At 41.0% G+C, this 11,786-nt stretch overlaps 1 protein-coding gene and 1 long non-coding RNA gene across 3 annotated transcripts in view; both read right to left on the reverse strand.

Moving 5' to 3' along the window:
• The window catches only part of LOC135488746 (uncharacterized), a 28,566-nt gene extending 17,127 nt beyond the window's left edge, over window positions 1-11,439 (reverse strand). The window contains exons 1-4 of one of the 2 annotated variants that reach the window (XR_010447037.1): window positions 11,392-11,439; window positions 10,868-10,937; window positions 10,532-10,681; window positions 7,503-7,549 (exon numbers count right to left, since the gene is read on the reverse strand). This is a non-coding gene — a long non-coding RNA (uncharacterized LOC135488746). Of the gene's footprint in view, window positions 1-7,502; window positions 7,550-10,531; window positions 10,682-10,867; window positions 10,938-11,391 lie in introns of those variants that run through there. The other variant, XR_010447036.1, reaches the window with a different exon arrangement.
• Window positions 3,049-4,635, reverse strand: LOC135489615 (putative nuclease HARBI1). The gene is made up of 2 exons (XM_064775082.1): window positions 4,374-4,635; window positions 3,049-4,200 (listed from the first exon to the last, which is right to left on the reverse strand). Exons 1-2 carry the CDS (start codon window positions 4,501-4,503, stop codon window positions 3,983-3,985), a joined length of 348 nt encoding a protein of 115 aa, XP_064631152.1. The 5' UTR covers window positions 4,504-4,635; the 3' UTR covers window positions 3,049-3,982.
• Window positions 11,440-11,786: the final 347 nt, after the last annotated feature.

Below are 11,786 nucleotides of genomic sequence, written 5' to 3' on the forward strand. Positions count from 1 at the left end.
TTAGATGTGCAACCCCATAAGAAAGACAGGATTGATGCAACCTGGTCCGCCATTGGCCAAGTGAAGGATTCTACTGGGCATTTCACTTACAAGAACCTCGCACAAGTCATGCTTGGTATATGTACCATCCCACATGCCAATGCAAGCTGTGAACGGATCTTCAGTTGCGTCCGTAAGAACAAAACGGACCAGAGAGCATCAATGGGGTCAAATACCCTTGATGCATTGATGGTGGTCAAGGGGAGATTGCTCAATGGTGGTAGGAGTGACTACTCGAGTGATAGATTGAAGAAGATCAAGTCTGCTTATTATAAAAGCCTGAAGTAGCCTACCATTAGGAAAATGTGTTCAAGACTGCTAGTAACTGTTCAGTCATGTTTATGTTAAAACAAGTTATAGACATTGTTCAGAGACAATAGACATTGTTCAAGACTGCTAGTAACTGTTCAGTCATGTTTATGTTAAAACAAGTTATAGACATTGTTCAGAGACAATAGACATTGTTCAAGACTGCTAGTAACTGTTCAGTCATGTTTATGTTAAAACAAGTTATAGACATTGTTCAGAGACAATAGACATTGTTCAAGACTGCTAGTAACTGTTCAGTCATGTTTATGTTAAAACAAGTTATAGACATTGTTCAGAGACAATAGACATTGTTCAAGACTGCTAGTAACTGTTCAGTCATGTTTATGTTAAAACAAGTTATAGACATTGTTCAGAGACAATAGACATTGTTCAAGACTGCTAGTAACTGTTCAGTCATGTTTATGTTAAAACAAGTTATAGACATTGTTCAGAGACAATAGACATTGTTCAAGACTGCTAGTAACTGTTCAGTCATGTTTATGTTAAAACAAGTTATAGACATTGTTCAAGACTGCTAGTAACTGTTCAGTCATGTTTATGTTAAAACAAGTTATACATTATTATTATTATTGTCTCTCGACAATAGACATTGTTCAGAGACAATAATGATGAAGGGGATTTCTCACCCCATCGATTTTGCTTACAAAAGGGTCAGCAATAAGGCTCCATTCAGTAACTTGTGTACATGTATGGTGTATCATTCACGGTAATTGACATAAAATAAAATTACACATTTAGGTTCGAATTTTACTCTTTTTTAAAAATTGTTTATGCTTACTATTTCAACATTACACATAGTTCCTTGATTTTACACATTTTTTTGGTCATGATTACACATTGAGCCAAGGTAGGGTAGGCAGGTCTGAAAGTTTCAAGTTCATAGCCTTGGGGGTTAACAAACGTTCCACAGTTACGCTCAAATGGCCAATTTACGCAATTTGACCTCTGTGACCTTGACAAGTACGTCAAATCAAAACCCGTATCATAAAGTGATGTATCCTTGCTAGGAGTATCTACCATAAAATTTTTACCAAAAGCTAATCAGTAATAAGCGAGATATGGCACGATTAAATTTTTTGGTTTTTGCCCCCTGGTGGCCAAGTTAAGAATCAGACCGGACCGAAAATCAGTGTCATCTGACCTAGGGGGTCATGTGTACCAAGTTTAAAGTTCATGGAGCCAATTCACTAAGCCCGCGCAGAAGCGTCAACGCAATTTGCGTTTGCGTGGAGGTTGCGGGAACTTTTAGTTTGCGTTGCGTGATATTCATAAAGCTAACGCAACCATGTCACAACGCTAGCGCAAATTGCGTCCCGCACCTGTGTAGCGCATCTCGTATCGAGGAATGCATTCCATGTAATCATTCCGCATTTGTCTATTACACACGCATAATGGATGATCAGAAGAAGACACGAAAGCCAAATTTCACTCCCAAAGAGGTGGAGAAGTTGGTAGAATCGGTTGAAATAAATTGGACCATCCTCAGCTCAAAGTTCAATGATTTGGTGACCATGCAGAGGAAGAATGGTATCTGGAAAAATATCTCTTTCCGGATCAATTCAATCTCGCCGTGTTCACGCACTACCGAGGAAATTTAAAAAAAGTGGGAAGACCTCAAGACAAGAACAAAGAAAAAGGCTTGCCAAAAGCGGATACAAGCCGAGAAAACTGGAAACGTGCCGCTTGAAACCGAAACCACCCAGACACCGGCGATGACGGATGCCGACAACCGCATCATCGGCATCCTGGGCAATACCAGGATCCATGGTATAGAAGGGGGATAGACACGGCTGACACAGCTGTATATCATGATCAACCGAGACCTAAACAGCTGAAGGTAGGCCTACGCATGCGTTATGTTTTACTCTGTTATATTAACCCTTTGAACCCCGGCCAGAAGCCGGTATACCAGCTTTGAGAATCCCGGGCCTTTTCTATTGTACAACAGCGTTATGCAGCACATTTTATGGACTTGTTTTTTTAATCGATTTCACTAAGAGTTTCACCAAAATGAGCCGGGGTCTTTTGACTTGGAAAATGAATTCTTATAATGGGAAAGCAAAGCCATGGCATGTCTTGGTGGGGCGACTCTCCAGATCACAATAAATATTGTTTCGCCTATACCAGTGGCTATAATGTTGATGCATATTCAACTTTAAACTAAAGCTGAACTTGACTGTATGCGATTATGATCAAACTCCTTGGATGCTTTGCAGACAATGGCAACCACGAGACCTACCGCAGGAGAAGCATCTGCCACTGCTAACGACGTTGACTATCCGGTCGATGATGAATACATGAACTCCACTTTTGATGATGATCACACGAAGACTTTCTCTTCATATGATGAAGGAACCGGGTTTGACGATGTTGGATCTTCGTGGGATACCAGTGCATCCCTATCCTCTCACCAACCCAGGGTACCGCCTCGAAAGCGAAAGCTGTCACCATCCCCATCAACATGCGCGACCAGTCATGACAGTAGATCATCATCACTGCAGGCCACTGCAACTTCCCCTGGATCGACCCCGTTGCGCAGAGTCTCGCCCTTGCTTTCTTCCACCAGTTCGTCTGTGCAAGACCAACTTCTCAAAGTCGAGCAGGAACGGCTTGAGATTGATAAAGAACGACTCGAGCTTGACAGGAATCGGGCCCGGAATACATCAAGGATCGCCACTCTACTTGAAACACTTGTCATTCTTCATCAAGAAAAATCTGACGGAGGTTCCAGGTACACGGAATTGCAGAGCGTAGTACCATTGTCGGAGCGCGAGATGCCTCCGACAGGTCGCCAGAACATATTTGATCACATCTCTTAATTGTAGATCAATCATAATCCGATGTATTGCGACTTTGATGCTTGGTATAAGCATTGCTGCAGTGATTATGATCCTCATAACTGGTATTTCTTTTCGAATTCTAGATCATTCATGATGAAAGTTAGTCAGTAATACATTTTGTAAGTTTTATTGAACTTTTACTGCATAATTTGCATCTTACAATATCGTAATACATGTACAGGTAATGTATGTTCTGAATGTGTTTAGGCCGAATAAGGTTGTACCATTACTAGCACGAATGTCTTAGCGAGTTGAGACAAGTTTTGTTTATATCGGAAATATCTTGATTTTAATGAATTCTGGCAAGAATAAAAAAACCATTTTTGTGGGTACGGAAGAATTGGCATTAGGCTGCATAATTCTCACTTTTTATAACCATAGTTCTTTGAGGTATACAAGACAGTCTCGTTGAGCTTACGAGGCCGCTAATGTCATGAACGTTTATCTCTAACAAGTTGATGAAAGTCGTATAGATGTATACATCTGGATACCGTTACATGTAATGATTCGTCCCAAGGCGGATATATGACTATATCCGGAGTAATTGTCACTTTGATTGTTAAATTGTGTAAGACCTGTCAATAAAGGGTAAATAAACAGTTTAGTAATTGTAGAACAATATACGTATACATTCCTTTAACGTGACGTTCAGTAGCACACGGGGTCCGTTAAAAATCGGTATCCGTTTTTGAAGCTGAAGGCCTAGTGCTCGTCCGCCATAAATTTTTTTGTACCACTGCAGTATAGCGAATCGCAATACAAGTGAGGGCATACTAAGCCCAGAAATGATCTCGGACGATTCCCGCTCGAACTCTTTCTCCATTGACATCATCTGGCATGATGGGCGGATTCACGTCTTCATCTGGGTTGTCGTCGTTTACTCGGACATCCTCGGGAATGGGAAGGCCGTGCTCCTCACATATATTATGCAACACAGCACAGGCGATGATCACCTTGCAACACCGATCTGGCGTACGATATATAGCACCACCTGTAAGAGCAAAGCTTAGATGAATTATACTCTACAAGTATATATCATTTGGAAAGTATATTCCTCCAAGAGTAAAGTGAGTATGGGTTGACAATCTAGTATTGTCGTTACAAAAGATTGGTTTGCCCGCAGAATCGAGTAAGCCATATTTAAGTTTTACCATGTTTACTCACCATCTCTGTGAAGACACAGCCACCTCATCTTCCATCGTTCAAATGTCGCCTCAATCTTCTGCCTGGCCCTTCGATGGTGAGCATTAAATCGAACCTCTCCTTCATCTTGGGGATTTCTGATTGGCGTCATCAGCCACGGGTGCAGTGGGTAAGCCGAATCTCCAAGGAGATAACCTTCATTTTCAGGGTGGTTCTCGAATTCCCGACTCAATTGACAATTATTCCATATTTATGCGTCGTGCGTAGCGCCAGACCAGCGAACAACTACATTGATGAACTTCATTTCATGGTCACAAATGCCTTGAACATTGATTGCATGAAACTGCTTTCGGCAAACGTATGCATCTTCATGTTCATGTGGTGACTTAATTGGAACTAAGCTACCATCCACGCAGCCAATGACGTTCGGAATCCTGTGGCGCGGCCGGTAGAATCCTTCCTTTACCGCATCCTGGTAATGACCCCTTGGAAAAGATATGATATGAGGGGCAACACGTTCCAATGCTCCAGACAAACTGTTAACGATCCTGGAAACACTGGGTTGGCTGATTCCGCAAAGATCTCCACTGTCGGTCTGAAAACGTCCCGTAGCGAAGTATCGGAGAGCACAGAGCAGTTGAATCGATGCTGGGATTGCTCTGGATCGAGTTGTTACTGGTGCTATGTCTTCCTCAATTAAATGGAGAACCTCCAGAATGACGTGCCTCAGCATTCTGTATCTCTTGATGAGGCGGACATCGTCAAAACGCTGGAGGTCATCAATTCTGTCCACAAAAAGACGTTCCCTGCGAAGAGCATGTCGATTTGCATCCTCCACAATCGCCAGCACAGCCATTTCTGCAAGGATAAGATACCACGCAAGCGTTGTGGGACAATCTGGAGGTCCCGCAAATATTGACCAAGTTACGAGGAGCTTGCGCGTTAGCGCAGTTTGCCAGTGCTTCATGAATACCACGCAAATCGCTAAGTGTGACATGCGAGAGACTTTGCGGGCACGCAAGCCTTGCGTGGCTTTAGTGAATTGGGTCCCATAGCTTTAGTGGTTAAGAAACGTGCCAAATTTACACACAAACGGCCAATTCACACCATTTGACCTCTGTGACCTTGAAAACTACGCCACATCGACCTGATTTTTTGTCAACATGTAGAGCTATGTAACAGGTGTTTTAAAGACTATAGGACGAATAAAGACAAAACGTGCCACTATCGGCAAAATTTTAGATTTTGACCTCTGTGACCTTGACAAGTACGTCAAATCAAAAACCCGTATGATATGTGATGTATCCTGGCTAGGGGTACCCACCATAAAATTTTTAGCAAAAACAAATCAGTAATAAACGAGTTATCGCATTTTTAAAGTTTTTGGTTTTAGTCCACTGGTGGCCAGGTGAAGAATCAGACCGGACCAAAATTGGCTGTCAGAGGTCATGTGACCTAGGTCATAATGTGTACAAAGTTTCAAGTTCATAGCACAAGCGGTTAAGAAACGTGCCACACAGGATACGGACGACGACGGACGAAGACGACGACGGACACAGGGCTATCGTATAGACTCCCCTAAGGCTGGGTTCACATAGAACTATACGGTATTCGGTATACGCTATTCGATATACGCTATTCGGTATTCGCTATACGCTATACGGGCACGGCGAGTCACATAGGGTAGCATGCGTGCGGTATTCCGTCTTTTGGCGCCGATCAGATGGACAGTTCAGTCGAAGAAGATTTGGCTCTTCTCCTCTTAGCCGAGGATGAAGCTGACCAGGCACAAAGACCAAAGAAAGAAACAAGTTCGCTATATGTTAATTAAAAGAATCATTTAGTTGATTAGTAATAAAACATGTAATGAAGGCCTGTACTTAGAAATTGCAATAAAATGAGTAAAAATGAGTACTATTGTTCCTAACTCCTATAGTATGCAATAAATCGTTTAATAATTGTGATAGATAACATTAAAATGCATGTTCTTACCAATTCCTCTGGTCACTTCTGAACAGGGTGGTATACGCTGCACGAAAATCGAACGCGCACGATTCCCACTATACTATACTATACGCAGGTATACGACCTCTTCGAATAGTGCCCTCTTATGTGACCCGGTATTGTGAAATTTCCTTGTTCGATTTCAGGTACCCGCGTGCCCTGGCAAAACGTGCACCGAATACCCGAATAGTATAGTTCTATGTGAACCCAGCCTAACTGTGAGCCAAAAAGGATTCAATATCCTCTGCCGACAGAGAGTAACCAGATTGTGGTTCTGAATTTTCTGCAGCCTTGATCGCATCTGCTATGTCTGAAATACACTGTTGGCTGAATGATAATTTATGGCACAGTTTACTTTCATCAATAAATGTGGCTTTGCCCCTGTACATTCTCTCTGCTTTCAGTATTTTCTGCTGGCAATGACAGTGTGAGCATCGCCCATATTCCGAATCAAGATGATCATTGAGGGTTGAACATGAGGTAGACTTGTAATGTCTTGTTATGTCAACTGCCACAAGCTCCGCATTAATAGTGTTAGTCTCCATTTTTATGTAATGGGTTAATTGAGCAATGGGAGCTATGGTGGTTTGTGAAGATGTTGATAGACTTGTCTCTTCATTGAAGCTTTTTACAGACACATTGGTTAGTTTGTAGCTCTTTCCAACAACAAGAGAATGAATGTGGTCACCCCATGATGTTAATTTGATTAGTCCAGTAACATCAGAAACATATTTGTTCATAAGTGGCATGGACCCTGATAATGTATTTTTTGTCTCAGTATTGTCATCCTGTGTGAGAACCATATTTCAATATTGATCTTTTGATGAATAGGCAAGTTGGAACATTGCTGATTGAAGTAATTACAGCAGATGGTGGTTCGTAGGGGAATGCGAGTTGGTTTGGTAGTGAAATAATTTCCCTTTTTGTTGTTAATTTTATATCTCTTTCTTTTGAAATTTTGGACTGAATAAATCCCTAGTTTCTGATCTCAATGGGGAATCTGTTCCCCATGTTTTTGAATAGTGTTTCTTTAAATTGCTCAGGTGAGAACGTGATAACATGTTGGTATGTTTTTTGAGCGGTTTGTAATTTGAACGTCAGGTGTTTGGGTTGGGTCAATACATCATGGACATAACCAGTGAGTGCGTTGGTTGACAGTACAGGCTGTGGTGAGGTTGTCTTTGTTGGTGTCGCTGAAATAAGAAAACAAGAGGCCCAAGGGCCTGGCGCTCAGCTGGATGACCTAATAACATAGGACTGAGGGTGTAAAGTAGTAAATATCGGCTTTATACTACTGTTTGAAGGTCAAGAGAACACGTTATACAACTAAAATTTCCAATGCAGAGCTGCCAGCTGGATGAAATATGAATGAACTAATCATCCATGGTATGTAAATATTACAGGAGGCAATGAAAGATATCCCTACTTCAGTATGTTGTATCGGTAGCTTTACAGAAAAGAAGTGTCAGAGAGGATGAGACTTCTCCATGAGCAACTGTGGTATGTCCAGGCTGGGTTGTATAGCACAAGGATACAAAATGCTGTCTGTAATTGAGAGGTATCCTGATTTAACAGAGGTCAAAATAAATAGAAATGACCAGTTTGGGACTAACACCACTGTCTTTTTTTTTAATAAGGTAGAGATTACAGGAGTCAACAAAATTAATTTTATTGAGAGAAATTGACCTGTCCTGCAGGTGATTGGAATTTACAATACAAAGGGTCGTTTTTCATGACATAGTGCTCTACTGCGTATCCCTAGTGAGTCGATCGGGAACCAATCTATCCTTGGCGCAGACAGGTTCAAATTGGCTATATCTTGAATAGATTCAATTGCGATGAAAATCTAATGCAATAAAGGAGCAATATCGAAGAGACAAATTAATCAAACCAATTGTCTACAGACTCGGACCCTGCAATGGCGTGATGTATGCGTGCATATAAAAGTATATCAATTGGTCTGATAGAGATGATGAGGCAATGACAATATGCCTTGTTCCTTAGTCAGCAATATGCCCCTTTTTATACAGAGAAGAAGAAGAACCCAGATAGGCCTTCACATGTCGGCTTCCAAATGGCTCGAGGAAAACTGTACTATCACTACTATAACTTTAAAATGCGTGCTCCTCCTACATGTAGCAATGTCTCGGCCAAAAAGGCACTTAGTCGACAGGCAAGCTAGCGGTTCAGCACCGTGAGCAGCTCCTTGGTAAGTCCATGTCAGGTTCCGCGCGCCTCTTCAGATACATCAAGTATTGAAAGCTGTGGTGAGCACATAAAAAGACCATGGTCACCTTAATTTGAAAATCCCTTCATAATCAAGGGCTACCTCTGACTAAAACAGCACCCATAAACAATAGACCACCAATTTGACCCCAGCTCCTAACTGCGGGAAAACCCAAGTCCAGCAACCAAAAGTACCAAAAATACATTTTTGTTTACATTTGAACTGCACACATGCGTTTGTTTACAATTTCCCGCGAAATCTCGAAAATCAGGTGACCTGCAATCGTGGATTGAAAATAACATTAATCGGGGTTCAGCAGGTCAGCAGGTATACCGGCTGTTCCAATCATCCCCCCTACAGCCAGCTGTTCAAAAGGTAATGTTATTCACCCCACAGGGAGTGCAGGTAATTGATTAAGCCCCTGCATAAGTTAACAGTAATGGCTTGGCTTCTGTGAGTGGTAAGGAGAATTGACAGTGTCCGATTCAAAATCCCTCATTACTGCTCCGCTGAAGCAAATTTTTGAATAAAACCAAGATGTTGCATCAGGGTATCCAACGCCTCTAAGTGTGACTTTATTTGTCCCCCTTCTAATATTATTATATAGAAGATTTAGACCAGCGATGACGTCATTACTGGTGATTCCCTACGTTGTGCAATGAGCGCTTTTTAAAGTGTGCCATTTGGCATGCATTAGCATGCAATGTATTTTATCAGCGCTGCCAATTGCCGAACAGAATGCCGCAGCTCCATCAATCTGCAATCAATTTTTATGGGAGTAACATTATTGTGTTGCTTAAAACGTCTACTTTTTACTCATGTAAGAATCGTAGTACTAAAAACTAATATGCAAACAGAATCATGCCGATTCACTGCACATACTGTGGGAATTCAAAATACATCGCGAACAGAGCGTGCACTTCCGATATCGTTTTCACAGAATTGTGGCCAAATTTTCATGAACTAATTTCTGAAAGTATTCCCTTAAGACCTTATGATTACCCACTGAAAGGAACTAGTGATAATATCGCCTACTTGACAACTTTTTGGCAGAAAATTGGTTACTTGTTGCAAAATCAATCTTCCATCTTTAGACTGGTCACAGTGGGTATGCTGAAATATAGCCTGGTTCCCTGGCCAATTCAATGTGCAGAATACAACTGCGCAACTATACGTCATAACCCAGGCTTTTGAATCGTCAAAAAATCTGTCAAATGTGCCTGCCACTAAACTAATTCCATTACAAGTCGAAATGAAAAATTATTAAAAATAATTCGGCCAGATTTGAAAACAATATTTCCTCTGTGGACCGAGGTATAAAGGAAAGAAGTTTAAACTTCCCGATGACCTCATTCGCCGAATGTAGGTCGGATCGCGCTGATTTTTGGTTTCTGAGTTCCCCTTGGGCTACTCCTAATTTAGCAGCGTCAACAAAGTGCCTAGGTCTTACGGTTACAAAATGCCCAAAATTGATATGGAAGGAAGGATGGCAGGAAGGACAGACACCATTCCCTTAGTAATATGACCAGCTTCGCTGACTTTGTCAGCTGAGCTTAAAAGGTTGTTTTATAAAATATTAAACTTTGGGAAATTGTTGAACCTGTTAACTCCAGGTAAGACTCTATAGCTGTGTTAACACTGCAGCATTAAAACAGTTTGGCATCATGCGAAAACATTTAAGTCAGTCCCAATGGCTTAGCTATTCACACACATGCGATTCCTGCACGTCTGGACAAAAACGCATTTTTAACTGTTCTACGATCTGTATGTGTACAAAGAGTCTAGCCCCGATGCTTTAGATCTGTGTGTGAATACAAAATGAGTTTGAACAAGACGTTTTGGCGCTACACATGCGCGTTGCAGCAATGGCCATTTCCTTCCGTTTGTCAGTGTCGTGGACAGTTCGGATGACTGTATGAAACTAATGACAGAATGTACCCCATATTACCTAATCTTTTCTTCATTTTGTCTGGCGTGAAGACTATCTTTTTCTTGGGACATGTGGGATGAGATGTTTGTTCTGTAGTTGGTGCCTTTTTCTCTGGCGTGAAGACCATTTTCTTCTTTGCATCAGATGTTTGTGTGGTTGTGGTTGGTGCTGAAAGGTTAGATGGTTTGATAAAATGTATAAGTACATGCTTTAAAATCTCAATTTATATAGTTGTACTTGCGCCTGAAAAACTCCAGAGTATTTTGAGAATCTACCTGCTTAGCCGAATTGTTCTTATAGTAGTAATATACCGAGTTGTAGAAATGAAAGTAATGCAGTTGTGTGTAAATTTACCTTTTACTAACTTTGTTTTAGACGACTTGGACGGTGATGGTAGTGGTATTTGCTTTCATTTTCTTAGCAGCTGAAAATATCAGAATAGGTTTTGTAAAAGCATTTAACAATTTCTAATTATTAATTACTCTTGTTTTTTTAGTTATCACTAGTTATTACTGTCAGTCATTACTATTGATTACTACCACTTTAAATAATTTGCATACTTATTTATTTGAGCTTAAGGGTGGAATCCATAAAAGCTTGTATAGATAGATCTTAGGTAATTAATGCAGGCCCTGAAACTGATTAATCAGAACTTATAGGCGGAATGATTAAATTGGTAAGGCCTTTAGTGAACATATAATTCAAGATGACGGCCATACATTGGACTTTGTCAGCGACATAAAAAACAAGCAGCACCTCCTTCACCCTAGGACATCATTCATACCACAGGAATTTAAGGTCGCTTACTCAACTGCTTATCTAGTATTTGGGTCAGAATTCATGCCAATGTATTTCAGTAGGGCTGGTAGCATACCTACCGTATTATTGCCTTTCCAGTTCCACCAATGAACAACTTACTCCCAACCTATCAAACAAAAGAAACATATCCTATAAAATAGATGACTTCACGGCAGGCGAAGGAAGCCATTGCTAGCCACAACAAACCTAGATAGGCACAACAAACAAAAGAACACATGGTATGCAACCATGCAGTCTTTTGTTTACTACTGGTTTGTTGTGGCTAGCACTGGTTGATCCCACCGGCAACAATATGCACAACATTCCAAAAACGTAGTGATTGGACCAATGATAAATAGCCAATGCAAATGAAATGCACACCACCAATTAACTAACACGTTATAACGCTGTTTTATTATTCCTAACAGAGACAGAATTAGATCTTATTTAAACCTAGTCTACTAGAATCAGTGTT

This window comes from Lineus longissimus, chromosome 1 (genome assembly GCF_910592395.1).
Source record: "Lineus longissimus chromosome 1, tnLinLong1.2, whole genome shotgun sequence".
Classification (NCBI taxonomy): domain Eukaryota; kingdom Metazoa; phylum Nemertea; class Pilidiophora; order Heteronemertea; family Lineidae; genus Lineus; species Lineus longissimus.